The 24,246-nt window shown below is 38.5% G+C and overlaps 2 protein-coding genes across 10 annotated transcripts in view; one reads left to right on the forward strand and one right to left on the reverse strand.

Annotated features, from left to right (window-relative positions):
* RICTOR (RPTOR independent companion of MTOR complex 2) overlaps nt 1-18,181 on the forward strand; it is a 123,620-nt gene extending 105,439 nt beyond the window's left edge. For 6 of the 8 annotated variants that reach the window (XM_047855034.1, XM_047855043.1, XM_047855083.1 and 3 more), the window contains 7 exons: nt 3,139-3,316; nt 4,056-4,140; nt 4,894-5,127; nt 11,214-11,369; nt 11,703-11,826; nt 13,354-13,492; nt 13,608-18,181. In XM_047855034.1, the coding sequence (XP_047710990.1) occupies nt 3,139-3,316; nt 4,056-4,140; nt 4,894-5,127; nt 11,214-11,369; nt 11,703-11,826; nt 13,354-13,492; nt 13,608-13,682 (991 nt within the window). In that variant the 3' untranslated portion in view covers nt 13,683-18,181. The remainder of the gene's footprint in view (nt 1-3,138; nt 3,317-4,055; nt 4,141-4,893; nt 5,128-11,213; nt 11,370-11,702; nt 11,827-13,353; nt 13,493-13,607) is intronic. The other 2 variants (XM_047855050.1, XM_047855092.1) reach the window with 1 other exon arrangement.
* Nucleotides 18,182-20,492: 2,311 nt separating this feature from the next.
* OSMR (oncostatin M receptor) overlaps nt 20,493-24,246 on the reverse strand; it is a 52,580-nt gene continuing 48,826 nt past the window's right edge. For both annotated transcript variants that reach the window (XM_047863820.1, XM_047863812.1), the window contains exons 16-18: nt 23,584-23,665; nt 23,003-23,075; nt 20,493-22,661 (exon numbers count right to left, since the gene is read on the reverse strand). In XM_047863820.1, the coding sequence (XP_047719776.1) occupies nt 22,131-22,661; nt 23,003-23,075; nt 23,584-23,665 (686 nt within the window). In that variant the 3' untranslated portion in view covers nt 20,493-22,130. The remainder of the gene's footprint in view (nt 22,662-23,002; nt 23,076-23,583; nt 23,666-24,246) is intronic.

Raw genomic sequence — 24,246 nt, forward strand, 5'->3', positions numbered from 1 at the left:
AAGATAGGCAATGTTAAATTTGACTGTTGGCAAAGATTTTTGTACCCATTCTTTGTTGTTGTTGGGCCAGTTAGTTCTAAAAACTTTCTTAGTTTTTGATTATTAATTTACATTCATTTAAATGGATTCGTATTTGTCAAGTGCTGAGAATAGTGCCTGACACCTATCATCATCATCATCATGGGTAGTTACTTCCTTACGTAACCCATTTGGCTCTTATACAGCCAAATTCTTCAGAACATTAAGATATTATTAAGCAGTTTTGTTTCAGTGATGCTAATGCATTTAGTAGAAGGGGTTCCTTTGCAGCGGTAATAAATTGTATTTCATTTGATAGAATTTTATAAATTATGCAGTAATGTCTCCTCTACCAGGAACTCACCTGGCTTTGGCAACCTCATCAATCAGAACAAACACAGGAAAATCTCTTAATAGCTTACTAGTCTAAATCTATCCAGTGAGGTTCATGAATTTTATTCAAAAGAGATAAGGTACCTCTGACCCAAATTCAGAGTGTGTTGATACTTATTCTAACAAGCAGGGATATCAGGTTTTCAGGCCTATGGAAGCAAAAATGAAAAGCTTCTGACTGGTGGAACACTCTTAACAGGAAAAGACAACTGATAAAATTGATAGCAAAGGAGGAAACTTTTATATTACAATAATGTATTTGAAAACTCAAAGACCAGCACAGCAAGCAGGGGCAGTAAACATAGCACAACAAAGTAAGCAGTAAGAGTTGCACCATCTCACAGCTCAGTGCAGTAACCAAAGCACCATTAACTCTGAAGCATCCTGTTCATTATGTGTCATTGAAGCAGGCATTTCTATCCAAATTGTTGAAAGCACAGATTAGAAAGTTGTACTGCTTAAATATTCATAAGAATAGGCCAGAAGGGGCGCCTGGGTGGCGCAGTCAGTTAAGCGTCCGACTTCAGCCAGGTCACGATCTCGCGGTCCGTCAGTTCGAGCCCCGCGTCGGGCTCTGGGCTGATGGCTCAGAGCCTGGAGCCTGTTTCCGATTCTGTGTCTCCCTCTCTCTCTGCCCCTCCCCCGTTCATGCTCTGTCTCTCTCTGTCCCAAAAATAAATAAACGTTGAAAAAAAAATTAAAAAAAAAAAAAAAAAAAGAATAGACCAGAAAAAGACAGCTACCCCAGATCATTTATTTCCTAACCAGTCTGGATTCTTAGAATCTTATTTCCTGTATTCTCTATTAGACCAGGAAAAAGTGGTTTGGGAATTTTACTCCTGGAGTAAAATGTCAGGTTATTGGTGTTATAAAGGATGAATAGGTGTTTTAATTTCTTGGGAGGGAAATAAATAAAAACAAGAAAAAAACAGGAGAGCCAGGAACAGCTTGTACGAAGGCATGACAGCATAACGAAACTTCATGTTCATCAAATCTTTCATTTGTTCTTCAAATTGTATTGAGTACTTGCTGTGTACCAGGTTCCATGGGGGTAAAATTGTGTTCCTACCCCTTTCCTTTATTGAGTTCATTCAGAGAAAATGAAAATGATGGAAGATAACTACAAGTTTACTTTAAAATAACAGTTTGGAAGCCAGGCTGAGAAGGATTATTATTCTTTGTTTTTTGTTTTTTGTTTTTTTTCTCATAAAATTAAAAAAGTAGGCTTGTAGATACCTGTGATATAATGGATGGCACGAATCCAACAGTCTTAAAAAATCATGTCTCACTGAGATGTCTCCTTGGGACATGATACAACACTCGATTAGGAATCCTTAATCCTAAATTCTAATCCTGGCACTGAGTGAATGAACTTGAACAAGGAACAAGGTTTCATAAATTATGCTATAATGTCTCATCTGCCTGGAATTCAGCAGCTTTGCAAACTTCTTCAATCCAGAACGAAACCAGGCAGACTTCAGTTGCTCACTGTTGTGAATCTGTGTAGTAAAGTTCATGAATTTTGGAATATCTAGGCCTCAGTTGCCTTATCTAATGGAATTTGGACTAGATCAGTGGCTTTAAGCTTTTCAAATGTTGCGTTTTAGGTAGAGAAACTCTTTCTTCACAAAAACATTTCTATGGAAACCTAACATGGATAATAGATTAAAATGGATCTACTTAGTTGAGATAGGGATTGGGAGGGCAAGTGATCCAATAATTCCTTGCTTTATCTGCAGTACTCCTTTAAGAGTTTTATGGAGTAAGAGAGGTTTAACAGAATACAATTTAAAAACCGCTGACCTATGTTATGAAATCTGTCATTTTCAACTGTGAGTGGTTTTTAAGCGGACATTAGAAATTAGTGGTTTTTATTATGATAATCTTAATAGCTACTATTTATGAAGGATTTATTCTGTATGCATTATAAAATAATTTTTCTAAATATCAGGTTACATTATTAAATTTTAAATGACTTGGGTTTCCGAATGCCAGTGTACATTAACTATGGAGCCTTGTGTAATGCCTTGTATAAACAAAGCAGGCACGTACTAAATATTTTAGCATGGATGTTGCATGAATAAGAAATCTGTATGAGAAAGATGTATCTTAGGGAAATATCAGCATACCATATTTATTATGGCATCACTAGTAAGGTGTGCTTTGAGGAAATATCAGTGCTTCAAATAAGACTATCTTGTAATATTTACAAATGATAACATTATTGCTGTTTTGTGTCTGTCTTCTGTGTTACATAAATCTTGTTGCCACACAATAAGTATTTATTCTTATTTTTCATAAAAATGTTAAATGGAGTTAATAGACATGCCCTTAGTTAACTTATAGCAAAGTTTGTAGTTTGAAAGGATCGTGAAGATAATCCTTGGATCATACCTGTGACTTCTAAGATTTGTTTTGTTTTGTTTTGTTTTGCTTCTAGATATTGAAAGTTCTAATTGCCCACCTTGACACTTTTACCTGGGAGGCCATAGCAGTTGTTTTTCCTAACAGTCTGATTACTGATGATCTTTTGTATGTCATTTTGTAACAGCTAAATAATTTCAAGTGTTTTTATGCTCTTAATAAACGATGGCACTGTTTAGTACTTGACTAGCTTCTTTTATGAAGTTACAAAAATAAATTATAATTTCATATAAATTATATATGATTAATATTATAAATCAAGAAACTAATGCAAGTGGATTTTTTTTTTTTACGGTTTTGTAGGTTCATGAAAGCTTTAAGTTATGCGTCATTAGATAAAGAAGACTTACTGAGTCCTATTAATCAAAATACCCTGCAGCGATCCTCGTCAGTGAGATCCATGGTGTCCAGTGCAACATATGGTAGTTCAGATGACTATATTGGTCTTGCTCTTCCAGTAGACATCAATGACATATTCCAGGTATCATAAGTCGTCTTGTTTTCTTACTAATTGGTTTCCTATTATTTCATATTCTATGACTCCTTGCTAGAAATTGTATCTTCGAGCAAATACTGTTTTAGGGGAAGATCATTTTTTAAGGCAGTTTTGTTTAAAGACGTTTCATGATGGAAACTGTTTCACCTTTCTCTGCTATTCTGTACTTTTTAATTTAGTATTTCCAAGTCCCGGAACATGATCCTTCCTTCTCTTCCCAAACCAAATCAGCATCTTGTTTTATTTCTTTATCAGTATATTCTCTATAGAAGTTTAGTGAAACTTTAACTGCTTTTTAGTCACATTTGACTTACCCTTGTGTGTTTTTTCACAAGTAACATTGTGGACGTTTCACAGTACATTCCTAGGTTTTTTTAAACCAGTGTATCCTGTATAAGGCGGCCACATGTGCCCAGTATATAAGTTAGCCCTGATCCCAGCAGATACTCACAAACATCTCCATGGTAGATGGTACTGAAGAAGACGCTCAGGAGTCTAAAGACATTTTAGATACATTCTAAAATAATCATTCAATATTTATTGAAATTACCAAGAATAAATAAGGACTTTAAGGATTTTATTTTGTCAGATGTTGGTAATGTAAGCTTCTTTAGTGAACTTTTTGTGGTAGGTTCATGTGCTATAGTAATTCTATTTAAATTGCATTTAATTTAATTTTGCTACTACTCATAAAGTGAACTTCTTCATAATTTATCTATTTTAGGTAAAGGATATTCCCTATTTTCAGACAAAAAACATACCTCCACATGATGATCGAGGTGCCAGGGTGTTTGCCCATGATGCAGGAGGTAATGCATGGTTTAAGTTCTTTTGAGACTCCTCTTTATATTAAAAAGAAAACTGTTTTTAAGACAAAATTGATCTGAAGAAAAATATTTTTAGTAGGATGACATTAAAAATTCAGATATACTTACTTTTGGGTCAGCTTAAAAATTATACCAAAATAATTGCGTTAATTTAAAATTAAACCACAGTATGTTTTTATTTTTATGAGGGACTTAAAGTGTTCTTCCAACTAAGCCTCTCAAGAAGACAACAATTGGATCAGTTGATTTAAAAATTATGCGTGAAAAACTTGCAACACTAATTCTTTCAAAAGGTCTAAAAAACAGGTTTGGGGAAAAGAGATGAAAATATATTTTACGTGATCTCTGTTTGTTATGAACTGTAAGATTTTAATGAATATATGCATATCAGCCACAGATTAAAGCTTCATAATCTTGATTCTTTTTAAACAATTACCTCTTTAGACTTAGAATTATTACATTTCTTTATGGAAATACTGAGAATAATTGAAATGATGCCTTAATTGTATAATTTTAATTTTCCATCTTCTATGTAAAATTTCATATAAAACTAATAAATAAGCATATCTTCTAATTTTAATTTCCTAATTTAAAGCAAATTAGATTTTGAGTCATAGAAAGACTTCTGATTTTCTTCCCTAGTTTTTCTTCTTCAAAAATTCACATAGTTTGAGGTACCTTGAAAGAGATGTCATTGATTTTATCAGATTCTGTTTCATGTTTACTTATGCACAGGTCTTCCATCTGGAACTGGAGGTCTTGTAAAAAACTCTTTTCACTTGCTACGACAACAGATGAGTCTTACAGAAATAATGAATTCGATCCATTCAGATGCTTCTCTGTTTTTAGAAAGTACAGAAGACACTGGATTACAGGAACATACAGACGATAACTGCCTTTATTGTGTCTGTATCGAAATTCTGGGTTTCCAGCCCAGTAACCAACTAAGTGCAATATGTAGTCATTCAGGTGAGTGATTATGAGCTTTTCCACGTCATCTGAGTCTGCTCCAGTCACAAGTCATGTCCCAGCTCTGATGACCATCCCTCTTATTCCATTCTTACTACCCTAGCCTTAGTTCAGTCACTCATCATTTCCTATTGGAGTGTTAGTGTCTCTGTCTCCAGTTTTGGCCCCTTCCAATTCATCTTTCATACTGTTTTCTGGGATTAGTCTGTTGACAGTTCTTTAACTGGCTATTCATGCCCAACACATAAGACTCTTTGTGTGATCTGTCTGTTGTCCTTTATTGTTGTGTTTTTTTTTTAATGTTTATTTATTTTGGAAAGAGAGAGCCAAGTGGGGGAGAGGCAGAGAGAGAGGAAGACAGAATCCCAAGCGGGCTTCACGCTGTCAACACAGAGCCTGACATGGGGCTCGAACCCAAGAACCGCAAGATCATGACCTGAGCCGAAATCAAGAGTCTGAGGCTTAACCATCTGAGCCTCCCACACACCCCCTTTTTTTCTCTAATGTTAGTAAAATACAGTGTTCTATTAGTTTCAAGTGTACAATATAACTATTCAACAATTCTGGTTTTCTTTCAATATTTTTAAATTCCAGTATGGTTAATGTACAGTGTTATGTTTCAGGTGTGCAATATAGTGATTCAGCAATTCTGTATATACTCAGTGTTCATCGTGATAGGTGTGCTCTTGATCCTCTGCATCTGTTTCACCCCTGGCCCCACCATCTCTCCTCTGGCAATCACTATTTTGTTTTCTGTGTTTAAGTGGTTTTTTGTCTTTGTTTTTGTTGTTTTTTTTTTTTAATTTTTTTTTTTTTTACGTTTATTTATTTTTGAGACAGAGAGAGACAGAGCATGAACGGGGGAGGGGCAGAGAGAGAGGGAGACACAGAATCGGAAGCAGGCTCCAGGCTCCGAGCCATCAGCCCAGAGCCCGACGTGGGGCTCGAACTCACGGACCGCGAGATCGTGACCCGGGCTGAAGTCGGACGCTCAACCGACTGAGCCACCCAGGCGCCCCTGTTTTTGTTGTTTTTTGAGAGAGAGCTTGTTGCGTAGGGGCAGCGGGAGAGGGAGAGAGAGAATCCCAAGCAGGATCCACGCCCAGTACAGAGCCTGACATAGGCCTCAATCCCACGACCACAAGATCACGACCTGAGCCTAAATCAAGAGTTGGGCGTTCAACATGCTGAGCCACCCAGGCACCCCTAGTCTAACATGATCAGAGCACTTACGTTAGACTACAGCTGGGCAGAATCATCAACACAAAGTCTGTTGTATAGTAAGGTGTTGAGTACGCCATGTAATTGATTAAATACCCTGCTGAACGTGAAACAGAATGGCTTTGTGGGAACAGGACGGTTGTAGTGTATTAGCTGTTTACTCTCATGATCACATGGCTGACAGAGCTGTGGCTCACTGTCACTGTCCAGCATCATGAGAGAGGATCATACCGCAGATCACTAGCCCAGGGAAAGATCTAAATTCCAAATTTGAATCAGTTTCTACTGAATGTGTATCATTTTTGCACCATCATAAAGTCGACCTGTCATCAGTTGAGGACCATCTGTATTAGCAATTTCAAATTAATATGTGTTTATATGAGCATTTAAAGTGTTTCCATAGATATCCTTTCTTGGTGAATATCATTTAGCCACACTCAAGAAAAACCTGGTCATAACTAAAGTTCTCTGAGTTACTCTTCTAAATTTCTCCTTGATAGTCTGATTCAGAGCTTTCCAACTGATGGGTTGCAGCATGCTGATGCACCATAAATAAGATATGGGTATGCTAAGTTAATTAATTCCCTTAATGTTTCCATGCCCCCTAGGGCCTGGGTTTGGACAAACCCTTGGCCTAGGCACTTTCCACTGTGAACAGCCCCATCCAGGGCCCTAGTGTGCTGTAATTATTCTCATTTCCGGTGAGTGAGAGGTTTGGGCAATATTGTTCTGATGTATTATACACGGTAGAAAATAGTGTGATTTTAAATCATTTGGCTCTACATCGTTTATGATATTTTAGTTTCTGCAAGTTCTGCCTCATTTATATACTTACTCATCAAACACTTATGAACAGTTACGATGGATTTTACTATACTGTTTTCTACTTAATTTTATCAAACAAGAAATAGGGAAACCAGCCCTCCAATTACCTAGTCAGAAGATAGCCACAGCTAATTCTAATCCATTTGTGACCTGTAGCTGGGAGAGTGATCGGCAGAGAGCATCATGGGGTTTGGGACTTGTGAAACACTTGCTGGAAGCAGAAAGGTGCTCACCTTGGCATAGCTGTCAGAGCCTCTCGGCTGGTGCGCCAGTGACGTGAAGTGTTTCTAAGGAACAGCAGGGGAAAAATCTGAACTGGGAAATGATTGCAGTTTGTTACTGATACCCATCTCAGAAGCATGAAGGGAGGAAGGCCAAATGGTTAAAAAGTCACCGAACTTTTATTCATTCATGCCCTCGACATAATATTTATTATGCCACTACCGTGGGCCAGACATTAAACTAGATGCCAGGAAAACTTTTGTGAGGGAAGGAAAACAAAAAATAACACACTGTTCTTACACTCTCTGAGCTTCAGTTCAGTGGGGGAAAGAAATGGATGAATGGATTGACTGATCAGTCACTTGATCAATTGATTATGTAAATACAATACTGCATTTGTAATAAGTGTCATCAAGGGTAGGTGCATGGTATTAGCAAAGGAATACAACCAAGTAGAATACAACCAAGTCAAAGAGGAGACTTCTGAAGAAGTCATTATTGAGCTGTGGTCTAAAAAATGAATAGAAGCTAACAAAGACTGGCATATAGAGAATTTGAAGAGAGAGTGAACAGCCAGAGCAAAGGTCTTCTCTTATGAGAGTGTACGTGGGAAGTAGGAGGGACTGAAAAGACACCTGTGTGAATAGAGCTCAGAAAGCAAGACGGAAGAGGATGTATGACCTAGAGAGATAGGCAGAGACCTGGCCCTGCAGATCTCTTGCTGCCCAGAGTATGGTCAGAGGACCAGCAGCATCAGCATCACCTACGAGTTTGTCAGAAATGCAGAATCTCACACTCCACACATAGAATCTGCACTTTCACGAGATTCCCAGGTTGTTCATGTGCACAGTACAGTTTCAGAAGCATTCCTATAGGCCACCTGGAAGATTTTGTATATCAGAAAGAAGACATCCGTATTGTCCATGGCAGATAACTAAAAACTAATCCCTGTACTATTTAATGACCATTTTAAAGGAACATCAAGACTAGAGCTCATTTCATTCTTTAGAACATCTGGTCTGGCAGTTGTTCAAACATGTAAAGCTCAAAGGAAAGGCTGTTGGAAGAGGGTATTTGCTAACATCCTGTTCTGCTTCTGCCACCTTCACAGATGTTCGTGCAATTATATAGTTCTAGTGTACTTAGAAGAATGAGTTGTTTTTTTTCTTTTTTTTTTAAATGAGAACGGATGACATGTTCAGAGATAGGATGTGATTCTAACAGGTTAGACATGTTAGGAGTCATCATCGCTGGCTAAAGGGAAGGCTGAAATATATAAAAGTTTATAAGTTTTCAGAAACATGTCAGTTGAATATAGTTTAAATTTCTTACTGTTCTTGTGCTGGAATATTTTGTCATCATAGTCCCTGGGGAGTTCATCAACTGAGTCTAAAATAACACGTTCGTCTCTTACCTGGTTATTCAGCACTACTGCTTTTTTTTTTTTTTTTTTAATTTACATCCAAATTAGTTAGCATATAGTGCAACAATGATTTCAGGAGTAGATTCCTTAATGCCCCCCCCCCCCCAACCCCTCCAGTAACCCTCTGTTCTTCTGTCAGTTGGCTTTTAGTTTTGCTGATTGTTTCCTTTGCTGTGCAGAAGCTTTTTATTTTGATGAGGTCCCAATAGTTCATTTTTGCCTTTGTTTCCCTTGCCTCTGGAGACGTGTTGCATAAGAAGCTGCTGCAGGCAGGATCAAAGAGGTTTTTGCCTGCTTTCTCCTCGAGGATTTTGATGGCTTCCTGTCTTACATTAAGGTCTTTCATCCATTTTGAGTTTATTTTTGTGTATGGTGTAAGAAAGTGGTCCAGGTTCATTCTTCTGCATGTTGCTGTCCAGTTTTCCCAGCACCACTTGCTGAAGAGACTGTGTTTATTCCATTGCATATTCTTTCCTGCTTTGTCAAAAGTGAGTTGGCCATACGTTTATGGGTCCATTTCTAGGTTTTCTATTCTGTTCCATTGATCTGTTCTTGTGCCAGTACCATACTGCCTTGATGATTATAGCTTTGTAGTATAGCTTGAAGTCTGGGATTGTGATGCCTCCTGCTTTGGTTTTCTTTTTCAAAATCGCTTTGGCTGTTCAGGGTCTTTTCTAGTTCCATACAAATTTTAGGATTATTTGTTTTAGCTCTGTGAAGAATGCTGGTGTTATTTTGATAGGGATTGCATTGAATATGTAGATTGCTTTGGGTAGTATCGACATTTTAACAATATTTGTTCTTCCTATCCAGGAGCATGGAATCTTTTCCCATTTTTTTGTGTCTTCTTCAGTTTCTTTCATAAGCTTTCTATAGGTTTCAGTGTATAGATTTTTCACCTCTTTCATTAGATATATTCCTAGGTATTTTATGGTTTTGGGTGCAATTATAAATGGGATCGATTCCTTGATTTCTCTTTCTGTTGCTTCATTCTTGGTGAATAGGAATGCAACCGATTTCTGTGCATTGATTTTATATCCTGCAACTTTGCTGAATTCATGAATCAGTTCTGGCAGGTTTTTGGTGGAATCTTTTGGGTTTTCCACATAGAGCATCATGTCATCCGCGAAGAGTGAAGTTTGACCTCCTCCTGACCGATTTGGATGCCTTTGGCACTGCTGCTTTTTAAGTACATCTTTAGTTCTCAAATCTTTTGGCAATAGTTTTACTTTTTAAATCCATGAATGATGAAGTAGCATGTGTTAATTTAAGTGCCTGAAAGACACATGATTTCCTTAATAACCAGAATTTTAAAACTATGCCAATTTATAACTATTCTTTTCCAAGGAACCAAAGCATTTTCTGCTTAGTATTATGTAAATAGTAATCTTAGGAAGTGCTTAGAGGTGAGAGGAGGGGGTGATATCTGTTTTGTGGAAAAAAAACATAGGGGGAGATTGACATTGGTTTGGTTTCCTGGGCTTTAAAAATAGGGCTTTTTTTCTGTACTGTGACAACGTGCTATAGTAGAAAGACTACTGGACCATCTGTCAAGAGCTCTTACCTTCTGGCTAAGTGTGTGTCTCCTTTCTTTGAATTTCTTTTCTTTCATGAGATGAGAGCCTTAATTAATTTCCAGTATGTCTTATAGTACGAAGGTTGCATGATTTTATAGGTTGACCCGTGTTACTCCCTAAAAGGATAGCCAAAGACTTCCTGATTTCCATTTGCCCTAATCACTTTAAGTGCTCAGGAAAATTTTAAATAAAAAAATTAATGTCATCTTAGAAACACTGAGATGTTTGGTTGACTTCAAAATCCCATCTAGGAGTACCTTAGCAATGCATGGGAAGGGTAGTAAGTTTAATTCTAAGGAATGAACTGATGATAAGCCCAGGGAAGTATGATTCTTATATTGGTAATTATTAAATGGGGAGAAAGGAAGTCATAGAATAATAGTATAGTATAATCTTACCACACCCAAAGAATAAGAAAAAGAAATTTAAAATAGCAAAAGATCTTAAAGATACATATATGTCAAACTTTTTAACCATATTTCCCTTTAGGGAGGCATTTAGCTTGGGGGTGGGAGTCATGGGTGAGGGAGTAGATAAGGTACCTTCGTGTTTTATTCTATGTATGTCTTTATTTGAAATCTTTAATCACATAGTTTTATGTTATTTTTGTAATTTAGGAAAATTTATGTATAAAATCTTTAGAATTTAACAAATTTCACTGTCTGAACAGTCTGAATTTATTTCCAAGATCATTATGGAAAATGTTGCAAATTGGAAAGAAATTAAAAGGAATCATCTCCTCTCTGGTATATAATGCAAGCATAGGAATTAAGCCATTATAATGATACTTTAATTGCAATAATTCATTTTTTCTTCAGACCTTCAAGACATTCCATATTCTGATTGGTGTGAGCAGACTATCCATAATCCCTTAGAAGTGGTTCCTTCTAAGTTTTCAGGGATTTCTGGATGCAGTGATGGAGTGTCTCAAGAAGGCTCAGCCAGCAGCACCAAAAGCACAGAATTGTTGTTAGGTAAGTTTCAGATTCAAATCCAAACATTGTTAGTAAAACTATACTTAGTTTTGTGGTTGTTGTTGATAAATAATGTTAATTGATGTTATCTCAAAATTGTGGCAAGCCTGTTTTAGTCAGGTGTCCTTATCAGTACCTGTATTTAGTCACCTGTATCAGCTGCTGAGGTGTGTCCTTTTAGTTGGGTTCTTGCATTAGAATTTTATTTCCAGAACGATCAGTAGATTATGCGCAGTTTATCTCTGTCTTAGATCTTTAGTTTAAGAACAAATTTCATGAGTTGTAATCATTTTCTATTGTGATAAAGATAAAATATTTTAATCGCCTTTTCAGGTGTTAAAACAATTCCAGATGATACACCAATGTGCCGCATACTCCTTCGCAAAGAAGTTCTGAGATTAGTCATTAATTTGAGTAGTTCAGTTTCAACTAAATGTCATGAAACTGGGCTTTTAACGTAAGTAAACCATGAGTATTCTCTGTTCTGCTCTTTAGGGTAAAAAAGATCCTTGAAACACTTCAAAAGTTAGACTAATTAGCTTACATCCATAGTTCTGCGTGGTATATCTGTGTGAGGCTAGATTTCCTTCGTGTACTTCAAACAAAATAATGTATTACAGTAACAAATGGAATGCAGAAGTAGGTATGTGAATCTATCTTCTGTTAAGCCGGACTTGAAGAGATCTGTAAAAATGTAAAACAATACCACTCTTCTCATTTTTTAGTTTTGGAAAATACTTTTTATTAGATGTACGTGTTTATGTTAACAGGTAATGGGCTTATTTTTTAAAAGAATTAATGTATGTTTTGAAATCTTCTCAATTTTAATTTCTAATATGGTAATTAACAGTGACTGTAACCCACACAAAAATAAGGTTTTTGGGGTCTTGAATAATTTTTAAGAAAGGGTGGGAATCGTGAGACTGAACAATTTAAGATAAGTGGACCTATACAAAAACAAGTGATATTTTCTTGGTTTAATTCTTCCCCCCTATTTTTCCTCTTTCTCGTAGTACAAGTTGCAGAATTTTTATTGTTTTTCTAAAGCAGAGCAGCATGATGAAAGACAAGTTACATTGAACCATTACCATCTTCGATCTGCACTGTTAAAAAGCAGTGGTCCTCAGAAGAAACACAGTGCAGAGTCTCCTGTGGGCCTTTAAAAAAACAGTAACACAGAGGCGCCTGGGTTGCTCAGTCAGTTGAGTGTCCGACTTCCGCTCAGGTCATGATCTCACGGTCCGTGAGTTCGAGCCCCACGTCGGGCTCTGTGCTGACAGCTCCGAGTCTGGAGCCTGCTTCCCATCCTGTGTCTCCCTCTCTCTCTCTGCCCCTCCCCCACTCTCACTTTGTCTTACTCTGTCTCTCAAAAATTAAAAAAAAACAAAACAGTAACACAGAGGTCCTACTGCAGACTTTCCGGCCACACACTCTCTAGCAGTAGCGGGTCTTTAGCCTGTGTATTACTCCGCATACCCCACCCCTGATTCTGAGTTAAAAGCCACTGTTAGAAGGTGGAAGATAAAAGGAGATAGCCCAGTTAGGGATATTAATAACTTCAAACTAACTTTTAAAACTTCTATTTTTTTTTCTATTTTTTTTTAAGTTGGACGTGGAGCCCAACATAGGCCTTGAACTCACGACCCTGAGGTCACGCCCTGAGCTGAGATCAAGAGTCGGACACTTAACCAAAAACTTATTTCTATTTAAAAATTTAATTTTGAAAATAGTTAAGTCATCCTAGGTGGATAAATAAATTTTGCAATTTCTCATGCTAGTGAAAAAGAGTATTTCTGGTAACCCCAAACTTAAAATGTCTAGTTTAAGTGTGAGCTAGGGATATTTAATATTTTATATTCTTAGGCCAATATGCCATCGAATCAATGTCTAGAGGAAAAACATTTCAAAAGTGATATTTTGGCGGAAAAATAGGTAAGTTGTTTTTACAGTTTTTACCCCACCATCATCTTTTCTTCGGTTTTAGAATTAAGGAGAAGTATCCTCAAACATTTGATGACATCTGCCTTTATTCTGAGGTTTCTCATTTGCTCTCACACTGCACATTTAGACTTCCGTGTCGGAGGTTCATACAAGAATTATTTCAAGATGTACAGTTCTTACAAGTAAGTAGCACTCGTACTTAGGAAGTTTACCTTTCGAGAATAATTCTGTGTTTGGATAAGTTAAAGGACAGATTGTATCTGTTGAAACGCCAGCAAGTCACCACTTCTCTCCTAGATGCATGAAGAAGCAGAGGCTGTGCTGGCAGCACCACCAAAGCCACCTGCAGTGGACACAGCTGCTGAGTCCTGACCTCGGTGCTCATCGCGTGCATAGATGGACGCCATATATACTCAGACTTGCCGAGTTCCTAACAAAAAGCCTCAGAAAATGCTGACCGGGCGGCAAAGACAGGAGTAGCTTCTGTTCCAGCGATCACTGGTATACGCACAGTTGGAACTGCGGACTTCCCCAACCGGAACAACTTCCTCTTGTCCCTGTTGAGCCCTCTGGGGGTTCGCTGTTCATTACCACACTTTTAAGAATTTTAGTTACCATTATATGCAAGAGCCAAGCACTGAATACCTACGTAGGTTTTCTACTTTTTCCTTTTAAGAGCGTAACCACAGTGGAACAATAATAGGATATGCAGAAGCACCCTTCACACAGTTATTTCTGAATTCTTTTTTTAGGGTAAATCTAAAGATGCCTTGTTTGTTAACTAATTCGTGGAAACCAGTAATCGGTGTCTCTGAGGCTGCACCCCGTTACCACAGTGGGGTGTGCGAGAACTGCTGGTATTAGAGCGGGAACTTTGGCCCTTCCGCATCTTTCCTAATGTTTGTAACACTACTTCAGAGGTTTGTAACCTCAAAGCAAAAGAAGAGCCTCAACAACCCAGAACTTGTATAAGTTATTTTGATGTTACTAGACTTGCATCACAGTTTGTTTGTTTTCTGTCTCTTCACTTTTGTTGCAGTGTGTTGTTATAGGCTATCCGAACCAATTAAGGTTTTTCACTACAGTTCTTGATTCGTATCGAAACATCATTTTATAATTCAGTATTTCCCATTTGTAGAATTGCACATGTTTTCAGTGGACTTGTCATTTGCATCAACTTCCCATATCACCATTTGAAACAGGAACCAGAGCGAGCACTATTAAATGAGACCTAAAGCAAAAGAAAGCAGTAACTTGACACTTGGGATTTCCTGAGGAAGAGATAAGTTTGCCTCCGATTTACACATTCCGTGGGAAAAGAAGAGCCATATTTCCTTAAAAAAAAAATCATTAATGCAACTTTAATTATGATTAAAAATTGTAGTGAAAAGCCTTAAGTACCAAATTTTAAAGCAGCAGTAATTTAATTTTTTTATATCAGTGTTCTTGTTTTGCACAAACTAAATGCGGTGATAGGTGAGTTTATCAACACAATTGCCTTTATCACATTTGTGAAGCTGTTAAGTTGATGAGGGCAAGGTTTTGTTTATTTGTGTGTTTAATTTGTATATGTTTAAAGATGTTTGGAAATCTTTACAGGAATTAAACATATATGCAAATTTGTATATAAAAATAGCATGGCCATCACCATTAGAATGCTTGTAAATGAAAGGATTATCTTTTTTGAGGTCTATATATAATAGAAAAAAAAATCCAGCTGGACTGATTAGGACCCTTTTTTAATTCATTTGTTTATACCATTTTTACAGTTACACATCAGCTTTGCCACACAGTACCTTGATGAATATTTTCCCATATTACAGATTGTTTTTATAACGGGCTTGTTCTTTGAGATCTCTGTAAAGAACCCTGTGAACTAGGAAACGTAACTCACAGAGATACTGTGTTTTTTGTTTCGTTTTGTTTTGTTTCTGTTTTTTTAATTTACTGGCACTGAAAGTTCCATCCGGGATGAAGCACTTCATCTCACTTCATAACGCCTCTTGACCGCGCTTCGTCCGGTGCGTTCTCGCGTGCACCGTGCAGCAGCGTCACCGTCACAGCAGAGAAGGGCTGCAGGCTGCTGCTCGTGTTCAGAAGTGGTTCTTCGGATTTGCTCTCGTAAAACCAAGTGACAATAAAATATTGTTTTTCACTTTAATTTATCACTGAACCCAAGTGTTTATTTAAATGTTAACAGTACTTTTAAGAACGTTGGTTGCCTGTCACCTTGGTCTTTGGTCTTGGACGATTGAACTGCCTTCCAGAAACCAAATGTCAGAGATATTAGACCAAATAGTGGTTAAAAACTCCAAAGGAGGTAATTTAGTAATCTTATTCATTCATGATGGGGTTGACATATTTTAGACATTCATTTTAAACACTACCTCAGTTAATATAGAGTATAAAATCTGTGGTTTAATCCCTCAAAAGTTAATAGTAATTCTTAACACACACACACACACACACACACACACACACACACACACACGCCTGTCCCCATCCTGGACCTCATTTCACTCATCCATCCTGGAATGAAGTCTTTGTTACTATTAGCCTAACAGTTTTTTGTTGTTGTTGTTGTTGTTGTTGTTTTTTGACTTTTACTTTGAAAGACATGTATGTATGCATTATAGTAATTGCCTATAGCACTTAGTTTGGGGAGACAGAGTTTTGTGGTTATCAGTAATCTAAGGGAAAAAAAAAGTCTGTACTTAAATGTATAGTGCTATTTGGTTTATCCATGTTTCACTGATGGGTCTAATATGTTTTCAAGTACTCATTTGTATAAAAGACTTTAATAATGCAAAATGCTCACATGCAGTGCCAAGTGATTAACTTAGTATTTAAAAATTTTAAATTATAGCAGAAAAGATTAGGAATGGTGTCAGTGGTAATAGAAATAATTGAGAAAATCATCTATAAATAATAGATAACTACCAGACTATAAAGTACCAAAATAATGTCAATACTGTAGTTTTTTGAGATTTTAGAATTAATCTTAGTCCATATAAATTTGTACTATTGGTAATTATTGAATAATTGGGAGGAATTTGGGCAGTTGTGCTTGTTGTAAGCTGTGAATATCTAATTATAAAGTGAATTGTTATTTCTAATTGAAATGTTTTTTCAAGAACAGATTTCAGCTTCACATACTAAAGTAAATACTGATAAATGATAAGGAAATTAGAAATTAGTATTGATAATTAAATATGGTCTAAGATTTCTTATACTTTTATTTCCTATTTATGCCTAGGTAGATTTGAAGGGGGGAAATGTCTCCCTAATAAAAAATTTTCTAATAAAGATTAGTAGCATAAGTACGTTCTGTAAGACAGTGACATTAAAATAGAGGCTCTCTGGAGGTATCGATACACATCATTATGCCAGTTATTCTAACATCATGTGTACAAGTTCTTTTGAAATAGTAGCTTTAATAGTCTTCAGCTCTTTTATCTAGGGCTTGAGGTAATTAAAGCTGAGTTCTTCAGGGCACATCACGGTGGTAAAGCGTTCGACAGTGAGGCGTCAGTGCTTATTCTGATTTGTCTACTGCTCTTTAAATTGTTTTTTCATTCCACTCAGAAGATGCCTTTTATCCCCACATTAAAGCACAGGTCATTGAGCAATAAAAACCCATCAAATTGTCCAGATTACAACCACAGTCGTTTTTGCATGGTAAGAGTGAGGTGCTAACTTTGTGTGAGATTAGCTTTGTAAACCACGTTGGGAAAAGTCCTTTGGAAGGAAGGTTTTCCCCCTTTTGTTTTATGCTTCCAGTGTTGTCTCAGATCAACAATCCAGTACACATGGGAAAAAAGAGAAGGTAGAACTAACTGAGAGAGTTTGGGGAGAAGAACTGATGGGATGAAAGAACATTTCAGGTTTTCCAAAATGTAAGTTGGGGAAGGTCTCCCTTGTCTCCCCATTCAGGAAATCCATTATTACCAGCTTCATTTCCAGAGTATCACTACAGTGAGAGTTTCCTTATAAAAGCCTACTAGTGAAATGGATAGCAGTGTCTGTCAGACAACGTTGAAATCTGTGAGAATCTTTCTAGGAACATTCTTTCTTTCTTTTAGTTCCAGGTTTCCAGAGTAGATTTCATTCATAGTAGGTTTATATGACTCACACAGAATGTGGATTCCCCACCCCCCTTTGGAGTGTTTTTGTAATGTAGGTGGATAGCTATGCCACAACACGCATTAATTGCACATCTTATTTGATTCTTTTTATAAAATATTTAATTTGAAGAATATAATTTATGCCAAAAATTATACCTTATAATTTTGTCACTAAGTTGGTTGATTTAGCACAAATATACAAAGCGTTGGGGCAGAGGCGGGGAGATAAAAATTGTTCGTAGATAATAGTTGAAAAATGTTCCATTACTGGCCTGGCAGAAACCCTGAAGCTGCGTTGTAAAACAAATGGTGTAGATTAGTTTTGAAAAGTGGTAAGTGGTAAGGGATTGTGAATAAAATCTCGGACTTAATGCTCCCTAACCACACGATATTCTTTTTTTATTTAGTAATAAGCTGCTACATATTTGGAGGTTCTGGTGTTTGTAGGTCACTGAACAGACATTGAAATCTGATTTATATTGTACAACTGTAACATAGAAAGAAAAAGTATTTATATATTTTCCGTAAGAATATTTCATTGAGTTGTGTATAATTTAAAGAAGGTTTGTCCCCAAATGGTTTTGCTCACCTTGATTGTGTGTGTGTGTGTGTGTGTGCGCGCGCGTGTGTGGTTTTCTTGTTTTTGTATAATGTGTACAGTTTATGTCAAGGGCATTAAAAGCCTCCTGAAGCATAATCTTATCAAAGGGATACATTGTTAATAAAATGTACTTAAAATTCTTAAAACCTGTGTTGTTCTATTTGAAATTTTAAAACAATCAGTGGATTGAATTGCGTTGATTTGAATTAGTGCCACTATGGCTGATACGTGTGACGCCCGGTAAAAATGACTTTTAGGTACTACAGATAAGAGTCTAGTTCCATTAACACATCAGTGGCCTACTCCAAATGTTTTAAAATATCTATACTTAGAAAACATTCTTCATAATCTAAGCAAATACTTTATAGCTTGGTTTTTTTTTTTTTTACTTCATTGTAAAGGGTTTGAAAAACTGGATCTGTCTTTAAAACAGTTCTAAATTTTTCGAGGAAATATACAATATAAGTGATGATGGTATGTATGATGATGACTTTTTGTGGGAAGGTATTTGATTTCTCCTGCAGAAACTTGTCCTCATCAGATAGGGTATCATATAGCCACCTAGTGGCGAAAGAAAATACCACAAGGGAAATTACCAAGGCTGGAGAGTAAAATTCAAACACGAAGCCAGGTCAAAGCTAGGTTATAGTTGACTATGTGTGGTACGATAGTCTCGCTTACAGAAACAGCTTGTTTGGATAACTTGGTTCTTGGGCATATTTCTGTGTATCGTTTTCCCATTGCCTTCTGTATGTGCATGTTTTGGGCCCCAAAATAAACTTAAAAAAAGCATACTTAATCATCATACAGCTGATCTTTGTAGACCTAAACTTTAGAAAGTTTATTTCATTTAAAAAGAAGACTCTTTGGTATATAAAAATACTCAAAAATAAAATACCATCTTAGTCCATTTAGGCGACTGTAATAATACACCACAGATTGGGTAGCTTACAAACAACAGAAATCTATTTCTCCGGTTCTGGAGGCTGGACGGCTGAGGCCAGAGTGCTAGCATGGTCGAGGGAGGGCCGTCTCCTAGGCCCCAGAATTCTCGTGTCCTGACGTGGCACAAGGAATAGGGAGCCCTCCCGGGTCTCATAAGCACACTCATCCCGAGTACGTGAGGACTCCAGCCTTGTGACCTAATCACCTTCCAAAGGCCCCATCTCCTAATACCGTTATCTTCGGGGGTTAGGATTTCAACATGGGAATTTTGAGGACAATCATTCAGACCGTAGCAACTACTTTTGCATTGATAAAAAAAAAAAAATACTAAAGCTTGTTTCTTTAATGCTTATCTTAGAGGATCAAGTCAACTGCCTTTGCTTGGTGCTTTAAATTGAATATATTTAGTTACTGTATATCTTTTAACTGCTCATTCTGAAGGCATTTTCTCTTCTGTTGTATCTCTTCAAGGGTTTTTAAAGGTTCTTTATGCAAAATGCTTAATATGTTTTGTAAATTCTTTGCGATGAAAGCCAGTTTTCTTTCCATGGAGCTCTTACAAGAAATACTAGATGTTGTCTAATTCAACTTGATCTTCTCAGTAAATACACATTCTAGTGGGGAATCGGTTTCGTTAGAATCAGCGCGAGTCAAGTGTTAGACTGGGAGCAAGCACCTTTGGTGGCGAGTCCGTGGTTTGGTGTGGCGGCGTCCCTGCACCCAGCCTGAACCGTCACGGTCCCCTGCAGGCAGCTGAGGACTGCTCTCCAGTTTGATGTGGTATTTAGAGATCAACACCAGTGCTGCCCACCATCAAAATACCCTGGTATTTCTAAGGAAGTGTTACTAATTCGGCTTTAGGTACAGTTCTTTTTAAAGGTATTCACGGTTATGTTAGGAAAAGTAGAGCTTATCTAGAGGAATGCACATATTTGCAGATGAAATCATACGATTCGCTTCCAAATATCAGGAGGGAGGGTGGATAAGGGTACGGAGGGACTGAAACAGCCGTGGGTTAGTGGCTGTGGGGCTGATGATATACATAAGGGTTTGTTAAACTTACTATACTTTTCTGTCATTTGAAATTCTCCAGGAGTATTTTTTTCATCCTAATAATTCTGACACATGAATACAAATTTCAAAGTTTCTGAAGAACATTGCTTAAAGCAATGCTGTTAAGACGCCACATAGTATTGACAAACGCTTTAAATATGACCGCGTTTGGTGTTACGGACATGGGAGAATGTATAGCCAAAACTGCAGTCATAATGATATTGTAAGCATTATGTAGCCCCACATTTCCTGTTGGTATTTTGCTTTATGGTTCTCAAGGTTGAGTGTGCATCCAAATGCTTGGAAGGGAGCTGATGACACATTTCAGGTCTCAAGCCATGGAGATTCTGATGAGGTTTGGAGTGTTATCCCCAAATTTACATTTTTAGTGAGCTCATGAGGTGACTGGCTATACTTACTGTTAGATTTTCATTTCATTGAGGTAGAGAACACACAAAATGCAGCTGCGAAATATTTTAATTAAGGCTTTTTTGCAACAAAAATGACTTCAAAGTTTTGTGGATTATTTTTAAAAGAAAATCCATATGAAAGACACTAGTTACAAATCTGTCTTCACTTCCATTGCCATTTCTTTTATAGTTGCATGAGAAAGGAGCAAGGAGTCTAAGTGATGACAATACTGGCCCCCAAAGTCTTCTCAAAGCTGTTAGATTACTCAAGATACTCATTTTTACAGTGTTAGGAATACATGCCCAGTTCTCCACCAAAAGGTTCAGTTCTAAGGAAAAGGTTGAAAAGCCTGAACAGAAGCCCTGCTTGTGCTGGTATATTTCGGCCAGTTGGCAGTCACCTTACTTGGAGGTGTGCGTCTTTTGCTCTCAGTCTTGGCTGTGTGGTGCCGATGACACAGTGCGGGGCGTTCGGTACCAGAGGCAGAGGCGCTGTCGCTTCCGGCACAGCAAGCGAGGAGTTCCTAAACATGCTTGCTTAAAACATGGTAAATAAACGTAAAGCGCCGATGGGCAGAAGGCAGAGAAAGGACCGGGCACGTGTGGAATGCCCGCTATGCCCCCGGTGCCTTGTACATACTGGTTCAAGGAGACAAAGCCGCTGCTGAGTGAATACAGAATTTCCCCACCCTATATAGAGCTTTTTACAATTATGTCTAAACCATGCCCAACGATGGGGGTGCACTTTATTCATTATGTTAGCATAACAGGAATATAAATGAAGACAGGGTATTTTCTTGACCCAGACCATTGCAAAGACCAAAGGGTGCCAAATGAGAACAGGTCATTTCTGTATAGTTCTTGAAAAAAAGAGGAACCAGAAAATGTGAATGGAATTAATAACATATTCTCGTTTCTATTCGGAGGTAGTTGTCAAAAATCACGGTCAAAGACTGATGTCTACCAAGTAGGAGTGCTGTTATCCTGACAGTAAGAGTCCCTGCCAGTCCCGCTCTTGCCTCGCATGCAATAAGCTCAGTGGAAAGGCAGTTGGGATCTTCCTGATCATTCACGTGTCTACCTTTCTAAGGTCTGTGCCCCCAGAAGAGTTCATTTTACTGCATCGGTGAACTACAGATTATCATCGCTTCAAGGCAAGTCTAAAATCTGTTTTACCCTCAAACGTCTGTGATTTTTTTCATTAAACACACCCGGAATAACATTGACACTTCATGCTCTAGTATCAAATCTTCTGTGGCCTTTATTAAAACCTTAAATCTAGTTCCTTTACCCTAAAGATACTGAACATGGGGGTAAAGCTTAATGGAAAATTTCCTCACTAAAAACTGAACTTGTGGGACCACAGCCCCCCTGTCCAGTACTGAGGGTCTGGGGTCTATCTCTATGTCAGGTTCCAGGCCTGCTGTTCGAAAGGTGGGCCTGGAGCACACCAGCAAGGGAGCCTGTCCCCAGGAGCCTGCCATGTCTACGGCAAGCCTTCTCCAAGGAGGAGTGCTAAGTTCCATAGCTCCTGACCTCTCAAACCGAGCCGGACCGTAGTGGTCTCACACGCCCCCCGTGACTGCTTGGTGGGTTTACGTACCGAGGCATCTGGTGACAGAATGGTGCCGCCGAGCCTCCTGTTCGTGTCTGTGTAGCAGAAAGGCATGCGACAGGTACATACTGATTAGTGGTCGTGCTCACCTTCATCTAAGAGGGTAATCGAGGGAGGAGAGGCCAGACCCATGGGAATGGCCATTTGCGTTTTGTACTCTGAACACAGTGCTGGCTCTGGTGGATTTGTGGGGAGACTGGACTTGTCTCCACACATGGGTGAGGCCAACTGGGACACATAATTCAAATTAGTTTCTCCAGCTGGTATTTCTCCCAGGGAGTTGACGTAGTTTTTTCCTAGTGCCTTCGGTCCATTTTCAGATGATGTCAACAGTCCCAGCTGACTTGGCTGGGCTTTAGGGGTTACTGGGACGTGGCCACAAGAAACGGAGTCAGAAGCCGCCTGATTATAGGTAAAGTTCTCAAAACAGATGCAGGGGCCAGGCCCAGAGTGGCTCTTCTCTGTTGGGAGGAGGTAAAGGTAGGTGGGCTTGGTGGGTTCAGTTTCTGTCAGTGACTTCCTAGTGCCTTCCTGCTTGTTTATGACTTCAATAGCATCTGGAATACAGTCCTTGACATTCATTATTGTTAGGCGAGGGTTCTCCTGGAACAAACAAAAGAAATGCAAATAGTGTGTGTGTGTGTGTGTGTGTGTGTGTGTGTGTGTCAGAGTATATAAAGTATATGCGAAACGCACTCAGGGCTTCAGGTTTTGTGTGTGTGTTGTCCTAGTCACAAGTTAACTGCAGGTGCTGTTGCAAACCAAAGGATTTCCCCCGATGGAAGAAATCTCAAGGCTCCATTCACCCATTTCACAGCCCTGGGAGATGAGGTGGCCGTCGCTGTTATATCTTCTAAGGAAGTCTAGAAAAGTACTATCACAGCCCTAACCTTCGATTAGTCTTTAACAGATACGTGGTATACGTACAATCTCCCAGCATTTACCTTGGATTTTATTAATGACAGAACGCTGCTCTTGTAAGGATCTGGAATGTCAGGGTAACACTTCTCCTTCATCCTAGAAAACAGTGAAAATTAGACTGAATTTTGCAATATAGTGAATAGTTAAGAGAAGTCTGCAGTCAGCTTCCTGGGTTCTCACCCTCGCTCTATCACTGACTGTGGGACCTTGGCCAGGCTATTTAACTCCGCTATGTTTACATCTTCTCATCCATTCAACGGAGATAAGGCTCTTACTTACAAGTGTCGTGGAGAGGATTAAATGAGCCGGAGGCAAAGTACTCAGAATCACTTAGAATACTGCCAAGCACACACTACGTGAAATACCATAATATTAACTAGTGTTACTGAACAGGCTTTGCAATCTTTTCAAACGGCTATTGTTTTCCTTATGTCTCGACCTGAAAAGCAAAAATGTTAACAGAATTTTCACATTTTCATCGAAGTCTCTGTCCTTCGCCTTTGTAGCACCTTCTCTCATTTTATTCCGTGTGATTTCTATCTTAATAAACTCTTTTCTAGATATTTCTCTTTCTTCTTAGATAAAATCTTCCCCACGCACTTACCATTGACTTTTTAAGTAGCATAAGATCATGATGAGCAAAATGGAGAAAATCATGGGGAGTATGATACGTATCAGTATATGGGCTGGAGAAGAAAACAGAGAAAATTTTCCTGAGTACTTTCCCCTCCTCAAAGGAACAAAGGTAAGTTTGAGAGTAATTTTACATAGTTATTAATCCTCAAAGGTCTAGTTATGCAAGATTTGATCTGAATTCTGGCTGATGGGGTGGGGGGTTCCACCTCCCAACCAACACAGGGACCGTTCGCCGTCAACACCTAGACTTGGACTTGGTCCCTCCTCTATGAGACCGGATCACTACTCCCAATTCTTCACCCCCCGCCTGCCCCCATATCAGAATTATTAGCCCCCCCTCCCCCACCCTTGCCAAAGCTTCACAGTGAGCGTACTTCCCTGTGTCCTGACTTGGGGCTCAGCCACGTGACTACGTTTGGCCAATGGGCTGGTAGTAGCTGTAACACGAGCAGCTGCTTTAAGTGCTCACGCACAGCCTGCCTTGCCCTCTAGGCCCCTGTGATCCACCAGGAGAAGGATCTGTCTCTCACAACCGCTGCCCTTTTAGCCTGAGCCCCAGAGTGAAGCCATGGAACCAACCCAAACCTGACGGAAGCCTCGAGTCCAGCCTGGCACAGCCCCACTGAGATCA

The sequence above is a fragment of the Prionailurus viverrinus genome, chromosome A1 (assembly GCF_022837055.1).
Source record: "Prionailurus viverrinus isolate Anna chromosome A1, UM_Priviv_1.0, whole genome shotgun sequence".
Taxonomy (NCBI): Eukaryota; Metazoa; Chordata; class Mammalia; order Carnivora; family Felidae; genus Prionailurus; species Prionailurus viverrinus.